Source organism: Eurytemora carolleeae, unplaced genomic scaffold (genome assembly GCF_000591075.1).
Source record: "Eurytemora carolleeae unplaced genomic scaffold, Eaff_2.0 scaffold1982, whole genome shotgun sequence".
Classification (NCBI taxonomy): Eukaryota; Metazoa; Arthropoda; class Copepoda; order Calanoida; family Temoridae; genus Eurytemora; species Eurytemora carolleeae.
In genome coordinates, this window is record NW_019397867.1 from 1 (window position 1) to 22,613 (window position 22,613).

The 22,613-nt window shown below is 31.7% G+C and overlaps 1 protein-coding gene across 1 annotated transcript; it reads right to left on the reverse strand.

The window, feature by feature from the left end:
• Positions 1-784: 784 nt before the first annotated feature.
• Positions 785-16,515, reverse strand: LOC111716153 (uncharacterized). Its single transcript, XM_023491581.1, has 9 exons — positions 16,440-16,515; positions 15,769-15,822; positions 15,070-15,190; positions 13,304-13,391; positions 12,464-12,531; positions 12,128-12,182; positions 6,899-7,036; positions 4,727-4,885; positions 785-1,903 (listed from the first exon to the last, which is right to left on the reverse strand). The coding sequence occupies exons 2-9, from the start codon at positions 15,812-15,814 to the stop codon at positions 1,574-1,576; spliced, it is 1,005 nt and encodes a 334-aa protein (XP_023347349.1). The 5' UTR covers positions 15,815-15,822; positions 16,440-16,515; the 3' UTR covers positions 785-1,573.
• Between the last annotated feature and the right edge of the window lie 6,098 nt (positions 16,516-22,613).

Genomic DNA, 22,613 nt, shown 5'->3' on the forward strand with positions numbered 1-22,613 from the left:
CTAGATCTCAACCGCTGGTTCAACCGCTCCCGCTGAGTTTTTTTCTCCAAAGTATATATCATTCTTTAAAAACAATATGTTGAGTCGAAATATCTAAAAGAATTGATACAACAATATATATTAAAGTTATAGAGTACAACAATATAGAAAACATAGTACAGAGAAGATTTTAAAAAATAAAAATCTAAGAATATTTCTTCTAAATCAAACCAAGATTTAAAATTAATAGTTTGTATGTAAAACTTTTCTATCCCCTCCTTTACATGCTAAATCATGAAGTGACATCTATTTTTAAATGATATGGAATAAGATGATATATTTTTAGAATATAAAACCTGGAATAATCTTACACATAAATCACCAAAGAGAATGATATTTCCCTTGAAGCTGGACAATTCTTAAACAGCATAATATGATATATGACAGGAACAGGTCTTCTTGCTATTCTAACAAGACGGAAGAGAAAGAGTATGTAAAAGGTTATATTATAAAATTTGATGAAATGAATTTGAGCCGCGGCTCAAATATAGTTAATTTCATTTAAAATTGTATTCAATGTTTCTGGATTTAAGCCGGCGCTCAATTGAAACCGGTATTCGGCGGATTTGAGACACGGCTCAAATTCATTAAATTCAGACTCTGGGCTATTACAACCATTTTTTAGGACATTTATGTTAAATTAAAAAAAAACTAAACTATTTTTTTTATCTTTTCTAAATTATATACTAATATAATCTTTTTAAATAAAAAATAAAAATGGCTTTTGTTATTTTCATTCGTTTTCAAACATTCGAATTTTTTTTGGCTATTGTAAGATTCCACAAAAATCTGAAAAATGTCTGACAATTTTTTCTTTGACAGAACACGGAAGACAAAAACTCAAAAGTCACAACAAAAAATAATTTTTATAATTTGGTCAGTGCCAACATTTTTACATACCTTATGAAAATTTCACTTTTAAAATAAAGAGATTCTTATGAACTTTTGATGCTTAGAAAAATATGCTCAATGCTAAATATAATCAAAACTCATTCATTAAATTAAATTAAGAATTAGTTTTTGAAGCATTCAAGATAAATACAACCTTTTTATCCAGAGCAGTATTTATGTTATGTTAAATATTACCTTTAAATTGGTTAGGAAAACAGTAAGTTTAGAATGCTGATATTGAAATGTAAATTTTTTGGTCCTTTCACTTTTGATAAAAAAGCTAATTTTTATAATTGAGAAAAAAAGCTTTATTATATAAGCTTTATTTGTTGGCTATTAAATCTTTAACGTTCTGAATTATTTTGATTATTTTTGTACAAAAAAGGGGTTTTAGATAATTTCAGAAATATCAGATAGAAATATAAAGGATTAAAAAAAGCTTTAATACATAGTTTTGTTGAACATATTATTTCCTTATTCATTCTAAGCATTACAAACAAATAAATAAAAATACACAAAAAACTTTTCATAAGGAGAATATTTTAAGAATGTAAAAAAAAGTTTTTAAAGTTTACTCATTTTAGCAAGATTGAAGAATTTAACTTTGACATCAAAAGCAGTAAGTACATGAAGAAGTTTAGCATTAAAATAGAATAATGCTGAAACTACTGCAAACAATTATGGTAGTGAGGCTAATTATCAGCTGTGATTTTGAGTTAAGTAGATCATGAAATGGATTCTTAGGATCCATAGCTATCACAGCACCACTTACAGTTCTCACGTTTTCACTTGGTTGAAAATCTGCTAGGGATCCTTTTGGCCTGTATATGTCTCTTGTTGGGGCCAGCGGTACATATTCGTCTCTGGAACTGAACATGGTCGACTGGGGTTGAATCTGTTCTACGCTAACCTCTTCACTTCGCATAAAAATTTCATCGAGGAAGGCTGTACATTTCAATTTAAGTTTTCCATCCTGAAACATGCAAATAAATAAAATTTAAATTCAGAATTTATTCAAAACAGCTTTTTCTCTGTCAACAGTAATGCTTGTAGATATTTCAAGTTTTACATCACATGTATACAACGTCAAAGATCTGAGACCAATGTTGTCACTCGTACCAAAAGTTGCCACTCGTACCAAAAGTTGACACTCATACCAAAACTTGCCACTCGCACCAAAAGTTGACACTCATACCAAAAGTTGTACCAAAAGTTGACACTCGTACCAAAAGTTGACACTCGTACCAAATGTTGACACTCGTACCAATAGTTGACACTTGTACCAAAAGTTGCCACTCATACCAAAAGTTGACACTCATACCAAAAGTTATACCAAAAGTTGACACTCGTACCAAAAGTTGACAATCGTACCAAAAGTTTACACTCATATCAAATGTTGACACTCGTACCAAATGTTGACACTCGTACCAATAGTTGACACTTGTACCAAAAGTTGCCACTCATACAAAATATTGACACTTGTACCAAAAGTTCCCACTTGTACTGAAAGTTGACACTCGTACTAAAAGTTGACACTCATACCAAAGTTGACCTCATATCAAATGTTGACACTCGTACCAAATGTTGACACTCCTACCAAATGTTGACACTCGTACCAAAAGTTGCCACTCGTACCAAAAGTTGACACTCATACCAAAAATTAATACTTGTACCAAAAATTGACACTCGTACCAAAAGTTGACACTTGTACCAAAAGTTGAAACTCGTACCTAAAGTTGACACTCATACCAAAAGTTGACACTTGTATCAAATGTTGACACTTGTACCAAATGTTGACAATCGTACCAAAAGTTGACACTTGTACTAAAAGTTAACACTCTTACCAAATGTTGACACTCGTACCAAAAGTTGACACTCGTACCATAAGTTGGCACTCGTACCAAAAGTTGACACTCGCATCAAATAAAAAAAAATCTAGATATTTTATGCATGATATTCATTTTCATTTGCGATTTCTCTGCGAAAGTAACTTGAGCATTTCTTGTAAACACCAGAAAACTCAGAGAAATATAGACTTTTCAATGGTATCTTCCACATTTTTGATCAGATTAAGGTTTTAAGGTTACAGTTGTAAATCTGGCATTGTCATCTGTCACTTTAAATTACATAAATACAATCATCGCAGCCACCCATTCTTGCGCATTTAAAAAAAAACCTATTCCACATTTCTGATAAAAAATAACCCTGAGGTATAATCCCTTCTCAATAGAAATTCATAGTTTTAAGGCTCTTTTTTTCAAGTGAATTTTATATTTAGATCCCAAAACATGATACAATTCAGCTTCCTCCCTCCCCCTCTCCCCATCACAAACCACCTGTCAGTTTCTATGCAGAAATCCTACCGAAATTATTTACTGTGGATCTATCTACTTTGGGTTTTTAAAATGGTAGTTGTTGGTTAGGATTTGCCTTATATCTACATCTAAGATAACAAATTTGCATATTTGATGAAAAAGCAAACTTCTACAGCATACAATTTTAAATTCTTGGACCCTTCTCAGATTGTCGTAAACATTTTTAAAGGTCTAAAAATATTAAAAGTTTCTGTTGCACATCGCTTCCTTTAACTAACTGGTATAATTGAGTTTACGTCAAAATTAGTTTTAGTAATTTCTGTCAGATATAATAAAAATAATATTGTCTCAATGAAAAGCAGAATAAAAGTAGCTAATCTTTAATTCTTACAATTTCCTTAGTTGTTTCTGTAATATAAATCACTTTCGTAGGGAAACCACAGTAGTGAATCTGACATGATGCCATTTAAATTGAGCATAACTTGAAATTACGACTACAGTCCCTTTAAAAATATGTGGGCTTAAAGTTAAAGAAATTAAAATTGAAAAAAGAGACCAATGTTTCTGGAACTTTATAAAATGCCAAATTTCTGAAAGGAATTTAGATATTGAGAGAATCCCTTAGGAGCCTCTCTATATTCCTGAATTGTATCATGTTTTGGGATCTAAATATAAAATTCACTTGAAAAAAAGACTCTTAAAACTATGAATTTCTGTTGAGAAGGGATTATACCTCAGGGTTATTTTTTATCAGAAATGTTGAATAGGATTTTTTTAAATGCGCAAGAATGGGTGGCTGCGATGATTGTATTTAAAAGGAATTTTTAACCTCTTCGTTAATTCTTTAAAAAACTGATACAAAACTGCAGACAGGCAAAAAGAGTTTTTAAAAGGAGAACCTGCAGATGAGAAAAGGAAAAAAAGATGAAAATAGTTGAACCTTGCCTTGTACCATTAAACTTTATAAGAATACAAAATAAAAATAAAACTTTTAAGCATATAGCTTTCCAATTTTACAAGATGTTGAATTAAGTTAATATATAAGCATAATTGAAAAAAAGTATTTGATATTTTGTTTTTTTTCGAATAAATGATAAAAAAAGAAGAAAAACGGAAATTTCTATAAAACCATGTTTTTGATAATTGTTATTATTCCAATTGAAAGTTTAAATAAATATGAATACGTACATTTATTAAAATAATTAAGGTGTTGCCACAAACTGAGATTTTCAAATACCTATGCAACCTGATGGTTTAAACCTTTTACATGTCCAACTGTTTGATCTATCAGAATTTAAAGCTTAAAATATCAAAGTTCGAAAACATTGGGTAGCAGTCGTAATGTCCAGTGTGGACTACCCAGTGTAAAGCCTTGAAATAACCCAGTCGGGCCAGTACATGCTCTGCGTCACCAAAGCTCGTACAAGGAGTCGGCCTTGTTCGAATTAAAATTGACCTTAGTCCACTGTGCAGTTTTTTACCTGGAAATGACTGAGCTTGAGCGTGAATACGGCCTCTAGTGTTGATGATGTAAGGTTGTTCTCCTCTGATGTTTGAAGGAATGAAACTGGTTGTTGCTGGATAGAGGAGGGGAAGTAGGCCAAAGATCTATTGTTGCGAGGAGTTGAAGTAACAGGTTCCTAAACCAAGCAAACATATTTATATTAATTTTATAAATAAATATTTTATATATTTGACTTCCGGAAAATATTAAAAAATATTTCTTAGATATAAAGCAGGTTTCATACAAAGTTATCAATAACAAAAAAATATATTTTATGTAAAACTATACGGTGTATTTTTTCAAACCCCTCCAGTGAAAATGAATTCCCTCCGGTGGTCTCCACTGGAGTCAAAATCTTTCTACAAACTTCAGTGAATCATGCATTAATCATACTAAATCAGACAAAGCTTTTATTGGTACCGTTGTAAATCAGACAATGCCATGTTTGCATGGAGAGTCTTTTGAAATTACGCTTACAGTACCTTTAATCAGCAACCTCTGTGTAAAACTGAATAAACTAAACTTTTTAATATTTTTGACACCAAAGATTTCCATTTATGCAAAGAGTTTCAAGATTAGTTTGCTTTTGCACTTTAAGTTAATAATAGTAAATGGAAATAAGTTTTAAGTTATGCACAAGTCTTCTCTTCAATTTATGTAAAAATGACATGAAACAGTTTTCGACAGAAATGTGCACTCTATCGCAAATATATGTGTTTAAAGGAACTGTAAGCGTAATTTAAAATATAATTCAAACAAGAACAATAGGATAGTATAGATAAATAATCTCCTACCTTCTAGTAAGATTAATGTGTAAAATATGTATTTGACGATTATATTAGCTAATCATTTAAATTTATGGCATACTGTTAAAAATATTTTTCAATTTACTTGTTAGATTAATATTACAGCTGTTTGACTTACTAACGACTATTTCTCTTTAAATAATAACTATAATTGCTGTTTATCTTTTTCAATTTTGTAACAGAATTTTCCGATTTGTGACAGAGTTTTCTCTTTAGTTTTAGAGTTTTTAGATTTGTAACAGAATTCACCGTTTGTGACATAGTTTTCTCTTTAGTTTTAGAGTTTTCAGATTTGTAACAGAATTTTCCGATTTGTGACAGAGTTTTCTCTTTAGTTTTAGAGTTTTCAGATTTGTAACAGAATTTTCCGATTGTGACAGAGTTTTCTCTTTAGTTTTAGAGTTTTCAGATTTGTAACAGAATTCACCGTTTGTGACATAGTTTTCTTTTTAGTTTTAGAGTTTTCAGATTTGTAACAGAGTTCACCGTTTGTGACAGAGTTTTCTCTTTAGTTTTAGAGTTTTCAGATTTGTAACAGAGTTCACCGTTTGTGACATAGTTTTCCAATTTGATAATAGAGTTTTCTCTAGATTTAAAAAGTTATCGTGAGGTAACAGAGTTTTGCTTTTTATAGCAGAGTTTTCTTTTGGTAACATAATTTCTGTATAGTACTAGATTTCCTGATTTTTAACAGAGTTTTCGTTTTGTTAACAGAGTTTGCCATCAATTAAAAAAAAAAAAATCCGCGGAATATTGCCCGCCAGTGATTAGATCTATCCTGAAACCCAATATATACAAAGGTTACCACCAAGGATGAGACTTCAGAGACGACTGTTCGGAATTCATTCCGTCTTTTTATCTTCCATTAATGGTTTCTGTGCACTTATTTCTTACACTTCCAATCATGAAGTATACATGAAGTAAACAATATATAGAAAGCAGAAAATCAAAGTCAACCTTCAGATATACTTTAAGAGTTTCAGGTCGTTATTAAAGTCATGCTTTATTGGTAACCCTGTATTCTTTGAGTGTAGCTAAATATGGGACACACTGCTCCTTACCTTGTTGATATACCAGATTAGAAAGACTGGTGGTAGAGAGTTAAGCGCTGTACAGTTAGCTCTGATTATATCACCAGGAGAATATGCTGCTTACCTTGTTGATATACCAGATAAGAGAGGCTGGTGGTAGAGAGTTGAGAGCAGTACAGTTAGCTCTGATTAGATCACCAGGAGAATATGCTGCTTACCTTGTTGATATACCAGATTAGAGAGGCTGGTGGTAGAGAGTTAAGAGCAGTACAGTTGGCTCTGATTAGATCACCAGGAGAATATGCTGCTTACCTTGTTAATATACCAGATTAGAGAGGCTGGTGGTAGAGAGTTGAGAGCAGTACAGTTAGCTCTGATTAGATCACCAGGAGAATATGCTGCTTCTAAACCTGATATTTTAGGTCCCCGGGGCAGTGAGATGACATCAACCTAGACAAGTTTAAAGGGATTATTCACAAATTCAAAGAACACACTGATCAATTTTTTTGTTGGTTTTTCATCAAAAATGGTGTTTCATAAATTTTACTTTTTGGGAAAAAAAGCTTTGCTTGTTTTTACAATTTTGTTGGATGCAAATTCTTTAAATTTTAATCATCTATAAGACTTTCCCGGGGTCATCTGAGGTCTCACACAAAATTCGGGCCTGATCGGTTCAGCAGTTTTGACGTTTATTGGATACAAACAAACAAACAAACAACAGACACACAAGCAAAGTATAAATAGATGAGGTCTTTCATTGGTAATATTGACTTAGTAGAGTTCCTAATTTTAAAACTTGCTGGCAACAATCCCTTGGCGTTAAAAGTATTCTCCACCAGTGCTGTTAAGCTTTGCTTTGACAACAACAGACAATGAATGGTGGTGTTTAATTTATTCAACGTTTCTTCGGCAGAGAGTGTTTTGTTTTTTATGTGAAGTAAAAAACAAGCTTTTTAAATATTTTTAACAAAGATATTTAACAGGACTGATATTTTATACCACGCAAAAATCCTTGGGAGTTTTGTCTCTTACTTTTTTAACTGTAGCTAAAAACATGCCATATTGCTTTCAATTGTATGGTTTAGGGCTCCAAAGGTATCATTGGGTTTATATCAATGCGTTTCAACACTTTAAAGTCAACCCAGTCTTGAATATTGATGCAGTTTATATCAGTCTGGATCTATGTGTAAAATATAATGTAAATAAACTATATACCCCTGTCCTCAGATACCCCTGTCCTCATTACCCCTGTCCTCAGATACCCCTGTCCTCAGATACCACTGTCCTCAGATACCCCTGTCCTCAGATACCCCTATCCTCAGATCCCCCTGTCCTTAGATACTCCTGTCCTTAGATACCCCTTTCCTTAGATACCCCTGTCCTCAGATACCCCTGTCCTTAGATACCCCTGTCCTCAGATACCCCTGTCCTCAGATACCCCTGTCCTCAGATACCCCTGTCCTCAGATACCCCTGTCCTTAGATACCCCTGTCCTCAGATACCCCTGTCCCCATATACCCCTGTCCCTAGAAGATACCCCTGTCCTCAGATACCCCTGTCCTCAGATACCCCTGTCCTCAGATACCCCTGTCCTCATATACCCATGTCCTTATATACCCCTGTCCTTAGATACCCCTGTCCTTATATACCCCTGTCCTCAGATACCCCTGTCCTCAGATACCCCTGTCCTCAGATACCCCTGTCCTCAGATACCCCTGTCCTCATATACCCCTGTCCTCAGATACCCCTGTGTACCAGGGATAAAAAAGTGAATGTAAAGTTCTTTTCATTTGTTTTAAAAGCGAGCAAAGGGTTTCAAGTGCCAGAAGCAATGTGTTTTAAGTATGCAAATTCCAGTTCTACATCTCAGTAAACACACATCATAAAGTTCACAGAATTTATTACCACAGTCTGGAAACTGTAAAGGCTAATTTAGAACTTAATTAGTTTAATTTCTGGGGACTAACTCACTTCGTATAAGGAAATACTGAAATTTATTCATTATCATTCAGAGAGTAGGGATTAGTCTTATCAGAGGCCGAATTTAAAGAATTTGAGCGGCGACTTAAATTTAAGCCGCGGCTTAAATATGATTGGTTCCACTTAAAATTGTATCAAATGTTTCAAGATTTAAGCCAGCGCTTAATTTAAACCGGGTTTTAGCGGGTTTAAGCCGCGGCTCAAATTCTTTAAATTCGGCCTCAGGAATACTTTAGTCAGGATTAGCCTAATCAGGATTAGTCTAATCAGGATTAGTTTAATCAGGATTAGTCTAATCAGGATTAGTCTAATCAGGATTAGTCTAATCAGGATTACTCTAACCAGGATTAGTCTAATCAGGATTAGTCTAATCAGGATTAGTCTCATCAGGATTATTCTAATCAGGATTAGTCTAATCAGGATTAGTCTAATCAGGATTAGTCTTATCAGGATTATTCTAATCGGGATTAGTCTAATCAGGATTAGTTTAATCAGGATTATTCAAGTCAGGTTTATAAAAGAAACAAGAATAAATTTGCTGATCCTTGCTTCTTGGCAACCTGATGTCGCACACCTTTGAATAATGGCTAGTTTTAAGTATCAAATGTTTACACCATCAGGTTGCAAAGATAAAGTGAATACAAACATAAGAGTTTGAGACATGTTCATTATCACAAATTTCTTAATATTCTTAAAAATTGTCGTCATATATATATAAAATGTATCTAAGCATGTTTATGTAACATGAAAAGTGTTTCTCTGTAGTATTTCTAAAAACTGTCGTCCTTGACTAACTTGAGAAGTGTCTCTTATTTTTTTATAGGCACCATGAATACAAGATCATTTTTACAACTAAAACACCGTAATATTCTTTATTCTGTTCTACACGAATCTGATACTAATAATTACTTCACAATAAATATGTAAAGCTCAATTCCATAATTCCCTGATGTGATATATACAATATTTATTTTGTAATACAATTGTTAACATGAAAAAAGAAACAGAAAATATTAATATTTAGTTTTAAAAGAATTTGAGATGATAAACCATTTATCTTTAATCTGTATGATTTCATGAGAAAAACTTGGTATTTGAAAGGAATGACTTGTGTTTTAGTTATCAATATCAATGTTAGCTTGAGAGAAACCTTTTGGTAAGTGTCTTGCAGAACCTATTCCAGGTTTTGCAGGGCCTATTTCAGGTCTTGCAGGACCTATTCCAGGTCTTGCAGGACCTATTTCAGGTCTTGCAGAACCTATTCCAGGTTTTGCAGGACCTACTCCAGGTCTTGCAGGACCTATTCCATGCAGGTATGCAGGACCTATTTTAGGTCTTGCAGCCTGCAGGACCTATTTCAGGTCTTGCAGGACCTATTCCAGGTCTTGCAAGACCTATTTCAGGTCTTGCATGACCTATTTCAGGTCTTCCAGGACCTATTCCAGGTCTTGCAGGACATATTTCAGGTCTTGCAGGACCTATTCCAGGTCTTGCAGGACCTATTTCAGGTCTTGCAGGACCTATTTCAGGTACTGCAGGACCTATTTCAGGTCTTGCAGGACCTATTTCAGGTACTGCAGGACCTATTTCAGGTCTTGCAGGACCTATTTCAGGTCTTGCAGGACCTATTTCAGGTCCTGCAGGACCTTTTCCAGGTCTTGCAGGACCTATTCCAGGTTGCAAAATATTAAACTTCATACTTTCTATTACATTGAATGGGTGAGTTTTAGTTTTACTCTTCATCTCAGCACTTTTAAATTTATCCCAGAGAAGTAGAAATTTGAATTTGTTTTGAACTGAGAACTTATCTCTCATTAGCAAAACTTAAAGTTTTGGCTAACTCTTAATCACAACCCCTCCCCTCCTAGTTCCTCCACTATGCAACCTCATAATCAACTTTTATATATATTATGAATTAGCATTAGTTATGTATTGTGAATGCAAAAAGGGTTTCCATGGATAACCAACTTATAATTAAATTATAATTTTCTAATCTCTATATCTTTGCAAGCTGGTATTGTAGACTTTTCATATTTCAGACTATGACTTCTGTTAGATAAGAAAGTCTAAAGGAATTGAGTTGTTGTCACAAACTTATATTTCTAATCCATATATTTGCTACCCAATGTTGTAGACCTTCGATATTTAAGACTATTATTTCTGTTAGAAATGTCAGTTTGTATTGAGTAAAAAAAGAAAAAAAACTACTGTTCCACATGCAAAAATGGTTTGCCTTGTCGAATTTTAACTCATTTTATGAAGTGTCCCAAAACATGTTTATTTTTAAGCTCGTCAATTACACGATGATAATTTCAAGTGATCCTATATTTAAAGAGGGCCAAGCTCGATTCCCAATGGTACCGTGTATACCGTTATCTGATTAATGATTTGAAAATACCAGCATTTTCCTATCTTGTGAATTTATGCTGGACATGCCACTCCATAAATGGAAGGTCACTTGAAATTACGTCTCTAGTCCCTTTAAGACACACCCTTGAGTTGAAAGTCTAATGCTAAAAACTCGCATTCACAAATTTTAAAATCCCTTAAAAATAATAATATTATAGCATCTTTATATTGCATATTCTTCTACACATTCTCTAAAAAGGTTAACAATACAACAGCAACATACAAGGTGAGTGAAAAAGGGATTAAAAACACAATTTTTTTGCATGGCATGTTTTAGGATGAAAAATACTAAAGTAGGAATGTAATTATCACGGAAAAAATCTTGTAATGCTTTCATTTAGAAACAATATTATTTTTAATAAAGTGTAACGTTAGAAACATTAAGGCCTGAACATTTTCATATAACGAAACATATAGAAATTTTTTTCAAATCTTTCTTAGAAACGAAACGAATAAACAGTTTTGATTTTCAGTTGTAAAAAAGTGTAACAAAAGAAGTTTTTAAAATAACGTTTCGATAAATCGTAACGTAAGAAAAGTTGCATTTTAGTAAAATTTCTAAACGTAATTAAAAGAGTTTATATTGGAAAACTTAAGATGAAACGTAGCGTTAACAAAAAATATTCTTTGCACTGAAATGCATTGCAACGTGCAGAACTATGCCCTAGTGACGTTTTATTAAAGCAAAACGTTTGTCACCTTTTAGTTTTCAAACCAAGTGAAAGTGTAACGTAAGGTCTCTGAAAACATTTACTTTGCATGAAAGTGGAACGTTAAAAAATTGTGGTTATATTACATAAGTTTTAACGCAACGTTGGGAAAGTTTTTAAACCAGGGACTGCTAAAGTGTAACGGAGCTTACTGTTTTTTCACTAACATTTAAGATATTTAAGTGCAGAAAATTCATTAAGATAACGTTACTCTATGCCATACATTTTCATAATATGCAACGTAACGTTTCAAACGTTTATACTTTTGATGAACACTATCGTAACGAAAGCTAAAATCTAGAATAATCAAAACGTTGACATCTCTAAATTGCAGAGTAATATGCAGAGTAATATTTAACGTAATATGCAGAGTAATATGCGATGCAATATGCAAATATATATGCAGAGAATTATAGAAAATAAAAAATATGTTAGTTTTTACCTGTACTACTTCAGACAGAGTGTTAAAATCAGGAGCTTCTGTTGATACCTCACATCTAAAAAATGTTTTATTCAGATTTGAATAAATTAAAATAGATTTAAGCACACGATATCTTTATTAAAGCATTTAAACATTACAAAATGAAAGAATGAAATGTAGCTTATTAAAAAAGTTTTCTGATAACAAATTGTTAAATTAAACAATTTTAGAATCTCCTTTCAGCTATTTCTATCATTTTGTTATTGTCTCTCTACATATTCAAAGATTCTATTAATATTTTATAAGATTCTATCAAAGCTTTTGATGAATTGATAAAAAAGTTGGACTTCTTATAACCTGTAAGTCCCTGCACTCTCCAGAATGATGGACCGAAGATGCAGCTCATATTTGTTACTGTACTGCAGCTAAATAATACAACTGTATAGAAGAAATAAGCATATTTGTTATTGTACTGCAGCATGTAAATAGCAAAATAGAAGGTTATTAAACATATTTGTTACTGTACTGCAGCTAAATAATACAAAATGTAAATAACAATATAGAAGGTTAATAAACGTATTTGTTACTGTACTGCAGCTAAATAATACAAAATGTAAATAACAATATATTTGTTACTGTACTGCAGCTAAATAATACAAAATGTAAATAACAATATAGAAGGTTAATAAACATATTTGTTATTGTACTGCATCATGTAAATAACAATATAGAAGGTTATTAAACATATTTGTTACTGTACTGCAGCTAAATAATACAAAATGTAAATAACAAATTTGTTATTGAACTGCAGCATGTAAATAACAATATAGAAGGTTATTAAACATATTGGTTATTGTACTGCAGCTAAATAATACAAAATGTAAACAACAGTATAGAAGGAATTAACATATTTGTTATTGTACTGCAGCTAGAGATTACAAAATGTAAACAACAATATAAAAGGAATTAACATATTTGTTATTGTTCTGCAGCTAGAGATTACAAAATGTAAACAACAATATTTGTTATTGTACTGCAGCTAAATTAAACAAAATCAAACGACAAATCAATCAAGAATCATTATTTTATTTTCATTTCTAACAACTTTAGAACTAAGCATCAACAAATCTCCAAAACATATTTTTCCCATTTCCGCATTCGGTTTTAAAAATCAAAAAAATTATTTTTAAAACTTACATCAATAGTGACTCCAGGAGCATCATACACTGTAATTTTTCTTTCTTGTCCAGGCATATAGCGATAGAACTCAACTCCATTCTTATACCTAGAAAGGGGCATATATCTTATTCAAATTCTTTTTTTACACAAATCTTTTTTCCCTCGAATGGAGCATCCTAAGAAATTACATATTTAACCCCTTTAATGCAATTATGTAACAATTTAGTAATGAAATATCCTGAGATGGAATTTAAAGAATTTGAGCCGCGGTTTAAATCCGCCAAAACCCGGTTTAAATCAAGCGCCGGATTAAATCTTGAAACAATTGATACAATTTTAAGTGGAACCAACCGAGGCTTAAATTTAAACCGCCGCTTAAATTCTTTAAATTCGGCCACTGATCTTTAATATAAGGGTTTTTTATTAATATACATAGTATAATGGAATACAATGATAAATAAATGCATTTGGACCAAGTTTTTTAATATTTTTGTTGTGCATATTGTTGATGCATTTTTGAATCCTTTTGACATATTTCCCTTGAGAAGTTTCTAATCAGATAAGTGAATGTTTAAAAACAAAAATTCTATTTATATATTTCCTTCAGTTAACTTTGGCAATGTTTTAATTGAATATTTTAGCCTGCGGAAGCGGAAATTGATTACTCAGAACATAATTGCTAGAATGACAATAATTAGGAAAAGGGAAAACGAATAATACCTTTAAAGGTGTTTCTATTATTCAGAAATATGTTGGAATTAATTAGATTTTTTAATGGTTTTTTTCTAGTCCGGGAATTGTAACCTTTGATATTTTAAACTTTGTATCTTTGATCTAACAGAATTCATACTTTGATATATCAAAGGTCTATGAAATCGGATTGCAAGGTATAAAGGTCAAAAATACAACCCTGCTGCTGAAAGAACACCCCCATATATGTTTGATTTGCAAATAAATGTAAAAAACTTTTTTTTTAGATTCAGAAGAAACAGATTTAATCCTTGTTGACAAGTTCTAACGCTGATTTAATTAATCATATAATTATGCCTGTTAGCTTATTAGGGCCGGTATATTACTACTAATGTATTTCCTAATTAAACCTTTCATGTAATAATGTAATTATTAATAACATTAAACATTAAATATTTCTAGCTAGATAAAAGCCTGAGCGAAATTAGTTAAAAACGAACAGATAGAATTGTTAATTAACAAGGAAACTATTTTGTCCTTATAAGCCATAACCTTTGATCCCAATTTCACCAATTAAACATTTATACTATTTTGCTGGAAGATTGGCGTTTAGAAGAAAAAATATACAGGATTATCTAGACACATATTAACTATTAATTTGAACTGTATAAATTGCCAAAAATCACACACTCACATCATCACATGTCTATAATTTTGATAGACCAACATCAAATTTGTAAAGTAGGGTCCAAAAAACATTCTGGAATGATGTTGTCATCTTTTTTTTTGAAATTATAAGAATTTTCACTAAGGATTGGAAAGAATGAAAGAAGACAAAAATCATTGCAAAGTTATGATCAGTTATCAATAATTTCTATCCGACCATAAGAATCTCAAGAATCTTTAATAAATATTTAAAAGACATAGACAATTAGACAATATTTTTTAAATATTTAGGAGTCCAAACTTTTGTGTTGTTAATCTCAGGATAAAGCATTGATCTCCAAATTTAAAAATGCCCGCATTGGATTTCGAGATCAATCGATTAAGATGTATGATCCACAAAAGTTTTGATCTCAGTTTTACAAACTCACCATTTTAGAGAATAAAGATCTGCTCCTTCCAGATTATATTTGCACTGAATCTTCCCATTTTGTCCAATAATTAGCTTGGATGGTTGAACACCAACCATATTCAGTTTCAAGCTGGTTAAACCTAGATAGATAGGGAATAGATTTTAGATAATCTAACTCAAACTATTCTTTGTTAAAGGGGCTGTATAAGTAATTTCAAGTGAACCTCCATGCAAAGATGGTTCTATTCTGATTAGTTATCAGGAAGATAATGTTTTTTTTTTTCAAAGTTTCAAAGTATTTATTTCTGATAATTCTCTTAGTTTTCTAGTAGTAAAAATGCGCAAGTCAGTTTTGTAGAGAGACCACAATTGAAAATAATCTGTTTTCTAATAATAAACATTAATTCTAATTCATACTGCACTAAACAAAGATTTTAAGGGCACCATTGTGAATCTACCATTGCCATCTTTGCATGGAGGTTAAATTGAAATCAGACTTCCTTTAAAGAATATTTTAACCTAGGGCTTGGAACATACAGACATTTTCAAACAGTACTAGTTAGGTAAAATCCTTAAATAACAAATTTGAAGGTAGCCATTTGTTTTTTTATCTTAAAAGGGACCATTTTTTTTTTGTTATTTTTGTATTTTCTGTTATTTATGATTGCAATTGCAATTTTTAAAAAACATAAAAAAATTGATTGATTCGTGAACTTACATCTGAACAAATTTCCAAAAACCAGAAGAAATCCTAGAGTAACCATGAGAAAACCTAAATAGAATTGCAAAGGAACTGAGTTTTAGCCACAAATTCTGATTTTCAAATCAATATATGTTTGCAACCAGTTGGTGTTAACCGCTAATATTTCAAACTATCATTATTTGATCTAAAATAATTCATAGTTTTAAATATCTAAGGTGTCCGACATTGAAATGCTAAGATATAGGGATAATCAGAGTTTGTGATTTTTATGTCTGATTAATTGTGAAAATTCACAGATTAAAAAATGAATATATACTGTGTCATTGTTTTTTTTTTATTTTTCAAAGAACACTATAGTTTCAGTAGAAGTAAATATTTCCATTTACCGATAGCGCCGATTGAAGGATTCATAACTCTAATTGGATAATGAGATAGATAGAAAGATAGATGTTACCGCCATACTATTTCTATTGGTTCAGAATAGACAACAAACACATGACTGAACCCTGATTGGATTAGGCGTTATTGAACTCGGCATACTAGAGTGAGAAAATAATCTTGTAAAATCAATATTACAAAAATTACATGTAGCTTGAAATATAAGTTGTCAAAACATGCTTGATTGAAAATCAATTCATAAATGACATTTTAATTTTCAACCAAAAAAAATGTCTAAAGATGATTACCTTAATATCTGCCAGAAGGCAGTCTATTCATTCATTTTCTAAATGTAACCCACCATGCTTTAACTCTTTTTTTTCTGGAAAAATTATCAATGGTAAAAAAAAGATTAAAAATTTACAATTTTCAATCTCAAAGAATTCACAATTCTACTTTTATGTTTTTATAAAATGCCATTTAGCTTGAATTTAGATGGTTTAAAAACAACAACAAACCATTTGTTTTGTTTAATACTTTAAAACTAAAAGGAAATTTAAAATGAAACAGCTTTGTGACTGTACATAGAATTGTAATTTGTTGTAGAAAAATCATATGAAAATTGTGTAGATGTAAAGAGTTTTTAAAACTTTTTTTGCTGTGAATTTTTGGATCACATAATTAGCATATTTCATCTAATGGATTAAGTTTCTCTTTATTATCTTGTGACTGTTAACTAGGGTATCCCAAGGTTGTAATGCAAGGAAAGTTAATTGCAGTTGCGTATACTCTACGTACATATTGAAACCAGTTCTCTCGGGGCGGAATTTTTTAACTATAATAGAATTTTGATAATTTTGATAATTCACAAAATAGTTTTCTATGACCAGAATATTTCATTGATTTTTTATGGGAAATATTGATCCCATGTCAGGCTGTGGCATCCGTTTTGTGTTTACATTACCGCCCAGAGACAGTACACTGCAGTACAAAAGATGCGTACACTTCTGAAATTACTTTCCTTGGATTATAACCTTGGGGTATCCAATCTTGGGATCTAGCCCATTTAAAAGTGTTCACAGAAGATGTTGAGATCAAGGGAGATTACTACTATTTCACACTCAAGTTTTAAGTAATGTACTTATAATCCCTTTTTCTTAGTAGAATAATAGTATTTATTAATCTAATCTTTATTAGTTTGACCATACATTTACAAATAAAGTTTTTTGCTGAGTTTCTTTCGACAAATAGGGTTAGTTTTTACATAAATTGATTTAAAATTCTCATAATGTCTCAATATTTATTAAAAAATTGACACGCTATCTTTTAACCAGAATTATATTTTTATATTATATATTGATAATTTTGTTGTTATGATAGCGTTTCTAGCAAATATTGACTATTTTATTAAACTCTTCCAGGAAAAGGTAAACAGGCAATAACAATAAATAAATAGAAAACAGACTTTAATATACAGCTATCATGATATTAGACTGTAAAATAACTTTAGACATTTTTTAACACTTTATGATTATCTTATTATTTCTATTTCTTTGAAGGAGATCTCTTTAACAAGTTTTATTTTCACCAAAACAAAACAAATCAAACATGTTGAATCTTTTTTGAATTTTTTTTAAAAACGTGCAACATACAAGAATTAATGTAATAAATTTAAAACCTTTTTTGCTTTTTAAAGAAAATTGGGATTTTATGTCCCAAAATAAAGATAAAAGTTGAGTTTCAATCACAATTTTATCTTTTCTAATAACTGTTTTTTTAAAGCTTTTATCCTATGCCAGCAATTTGTCCATTGCAATAACTAAAGCCATTGCTAACATATTTTTGCATGGTTTAAAACAAATTTTTTAATTCAAGATTTCTTCCCCCCAACCTGATGGTGTAAAGTGTAAACCCTTAATATGTTAAATTTAGACTGCTCCAAAAGAATATATAGTTTAAATATTTAAGGACTATGAATTCAGATTGGAACAATATAATTCCAAAAACTAATTTTCTTTTTATATGATAAATCAGACCAAAACTATTTTTTTTGTATTAATAATACTATAGTTTCAGTAGAAGTAAATATTTTTATTTACTGAAAGCGCCGATTGAAGGATTCATATCTCTGATTAAATAATGAGATAGATAGAAAGATATATGTTACCGCCAAACCATTTCTATTGGTTCAGAATAGACATCAAACACATGACTAAACCCTGATTAGATCAGGCGCTAATGGACTCGGCATACAGCTACAGGAGTGATAACGTCTGACAAGCTATATCATTTATTTATTTACCTTTCATTTTGAATGAAAATATAAAAATGTTGTTACCTCAGAACAACGTTTTCCCCAAAAATAATCAAACTTTCCTATCTTCTTAGTATGCTGCATCAATAAATCTATCTAGTATAAATTACTGCTATAGACTATGTAATTAGAATACTACTATGCAAATATCTCAAACTATTAGACGATGAGGATATACAACTATAAAGACAGTACAACTAAAGACATAAATAAAGATTAATGGAGGAATTCTTATCATTATTAAATAAACATAATTATTAAAAAAGTGCTCTGAAAAACAAGATGAACTCTGCTACTTCTTCAACCATCAACATTATAAATAATAATCGCAATCAAGTGTCATTAAATTAACAATCTTTAAAAACCCAAAGAAAAAAATGAGGCTATCATAAAAAAGATTGAACTTACTATTCAAAAATATCAAGAATATTCCCTTATTTTGACTTAGTTTAGTAAAAAAGCTAAATTAATAAAATAAAAGTTTGCAATTTTTAAACAGTGTCACAGTAAAATCTGATACATTTGAAATACCAGGCCAACTTTTAAGCAGCTAGAGCAAGTTTGCATGCCTGGCCAAGTATTGTTTACTATTATTGTTTATTGACCACAAAAAAACTAATCGTTGTGTTGTCCTGTGTCACAATAAATACATCCACCCCCCCCCCCCCCTCTTTTCCTTAGTTATTATACTCTTATTAGTGATAGAAATCATACCACCTTATAGAGAGCTAATATAAATACATTGATAGCTAATTATTTCACACAATACATATACATATCTAAAAACATCGCATACAAGGAAAATCCACCATATTTCTCCAGATTAGTTATTAGATATGTAATGATAATACATATTACGACGATATTGTTCACTGATCAGGTAGAAAACAATGGATTTTCCTTATTTTGTGACAGTTGTAAGACTCAAGCCGAGTAAACTTTATCAAACTGACCAGCTTTAATAAGGGTCAAATTGACAAGAAAAGGGTGACAGTACACTTTGGAATTCAAGCCACCCCCCCCCCCCTCTAGTGGTTTAGTAACAAATAACAATATCTACCGAATAAGTATAGAGTAAAATGCGTGATCATAGCCCAATTTTTCAAAGGCAGCTCATTAGAAAAAAATAGATCGATAACATTTATAGTTTGGGTGTTAGGGAGGGTTGAAAAAAAGTAAAAAAGTAAAAAAAAAATCACTGTGTCAAAAATGAGAATGCTAGGGCAAAAAAACAAGAAGAGGGGGGGCGTTTGGTGCCCCTACCCCTCCAGCCTGTTTTTTTCTCGGCCTATACAATAAAAATGAAATGTATTAAAAAAAAAACTACGAAAGGTTAAAATTGTTGAATTATAAAACAAAATGGGATTATTCTAAGTTGAACTGCTTAAGCAAGTTCTGCAGTAGGCATACTAACTTTATTTGTCAAAACTGGATAATAACCCAAAAAAAAAACATTCCCCATTAGATAGATTAATGAAATGTATATGGATATGTATATTTCTGTTGCATTCCTACAGCCGAGGGTAACAGACCTCTCCTAGAAAGCTCTTTGCACTATTTGCAGTAGACGCTGAGAAAGGTGTCTGCAGGCCTGAACCCCGTGCTCAATTAGCTAGCCTCCTTCTTCAATACAGTTCCACGGCCTGGGTACTAAGTCAAGAAATAGGAATAACAAAGAGCTTATATGTATAATACTAATCTGGTTTTATATCCACTCCAAATAGCAATCAGAGCCCTTTCTGCGAGTGCCCTTTCCCTGCTCCCTGCATGAGCATTGAGCAAAGCTGTTAAAAGGGAACAACTCCGCCCTCTGCATGCAGCGGTGCATGCTAAATGCTATACTTCCTAAGGAATTCCTCTGGAATGGGAAACACTATAACATGTGGACAAATGGAGTGATCTTAACAGAACATTCCTTATACACCACTCTTACAAACCCTTATCCTCATCTTCAACTCTCCTCTTCCTAGTCTACCATCTAACCTTCTCACAAGCAGCGAAATGAGACATGAGGACATTTCTCTATTGGATCCTTTAACTTAAAATTACCTCTGAACGGTTCACTTGATTAACCTTTGTTGAATAGCAACCCTCCCTGTACAGGAAAGGGAACATGTGCAAGGATTCTTTTGCTCCCTTGCTGTAAATAGAAACTAACTTGAAGTGCCAGAATTGATGACTTTGCCAATGCAAGTAGACAGCATGTTTAGCGCTGAGGCTGCAGTAACAATTAAGAAAACAAAACAAATACGGAGTGGAATACATCTCTATAATTAAAGGGTGATCCTGTTCTGTCTTATAATGGCGCAAAGACGGCGACTCGTAAACATTATTTCAAAAGCAGCCACATAAATGGGCGAGCAAAGGGAGGTAAGAAAAAGAGAACTGTGGACGAGCAGATGGAGAAAGGAGAAACAAGATAATTGATGAACATTTATTATTATTATTAACTATTACCATTTATTTACAAAAATTATAAAAATTAAACATTGTTAAAAAATATATATTTCAGTTTTTAAAGGTTCAAATTTTAATAATATTATGTAGTACATACATATGTAATGAATGTATTCAAATAAATATCCAAAAAGTTTTTCTCCTTTGAATCCAGAATTTGATCATTAGCTTAATATTTAACTATTCATACTATTTCCTTTCATCTTCATAAATTGCCATATCACTTGATGCATTCATTTCTTGATGTTTGCTTTGATGAAATAACCCCCCCCCCTTTTTTGGCATCCTTCTTATTCTTCTTCTGTTCAAGTAAAGTTTCCTTTCCTCCTTATCTTTCTCTCTTTCTCCCTTCTTCTTCTTCTTATGTTCAAGTAAGTTTCCTTTCTTCCTTCTCTTTTCTTCTCTGTCCCCCCTTTCTTTTCCATAACCGTATTGTATTGTTTTGTTTCTAACTGCACCTTTAACCTGATCTCCTGGGGGGGGGGGGGAAATGTCATTAAGAGGACAAAAAGTACTAATAAAACAAAATTTTTAAATGGCAGAAAGGAGAAAGAAGACAAAAAAAGAGAAAAACAGAAAATATAAAAAAAGAAAGTGAGAAAAGAAAAGTAGAGAAGAGAAGGGGGGAATGAGAAGAGAAGAGAAGAGAAGAGAAGAGAAGGGGGGAAAGAGAAGAGAAGAGAAGAGAAGAGAAGGGGGGAAAGAGAAGAGAAGAGAAGAGAAGAGAAGGGGGGAAAGAGAAGAGAAGAGAAGAGAAGAGAAGGGGGGAAAGAGAAGAGAAGAGAAGAGAAGAGAAGGGGGGAAAGAGAAGAGAAGAGAAGAGAAGAGAAGGGGGGAAAGAGAAGAGAAGAGAAGAGAAGAGAAGGGGGGAAAGAGAAGAGAAGAGAAGAGAAGAGAAGGGGGGAAAGGGAAGAGTGGATTCTTACTGCTAAACGTACAATATTTCAGTGTGTTTGTGAATTTACATATTTAGGTAATTAGGTATTCGGGTATCCTGCCCTGTCTGGTCCTTCATAAAACAAAATTAACAAATTCTTCATTTAAACAAAACCAAATCTATATTTTTGAGATATCTTGTTACTCTTCAAATTAATCTTATCTTAGTTAATATCCTGTAAAGTATAAATCAGATATTCCATGAACAGAGCCAATCATATGCCAGGAAATTTTGCAATCAACTAATAAGAAGGCAGAGATATTGTTGATACCCAAACTCAAACCATATTATTCTCATAGTTGGAAAACTCTGGAGACAGTTTGATGAGAAAAATAATAAAACTAAACAATTCGCACCATATCTAATTTTGAAATGCCAAATTTTTTTAACCAGCTGATGGTTTCAGCCTTTGATTTTTAAACTTTGGTTATTTGATCAATCAGAATTAATAGTTTACAATGTCAATGAGCAAAGATATCAGATAATCTGACATTTTGCTAAGATGTGGGGTAAAAAATAATCTACCAAAATCAGAAGAATTTTGAAAACAATATTATCTAAATGTCTATTGGTTCAGTAACAAATAACAATATCTACCTAAATATCTAGTGGTTTAGTAACAGATAACAATATCTACCTAAATATCTAGTGGTTTAGTAACAAATAACAATATCTACCTAAATGTATAGTGGTTTAGTAACAAATAACAATATCTACCTAAAGGAATTGAGTTTTTGTCACAAACTCTGATTTTCTAATCACTATGTCTTTGGA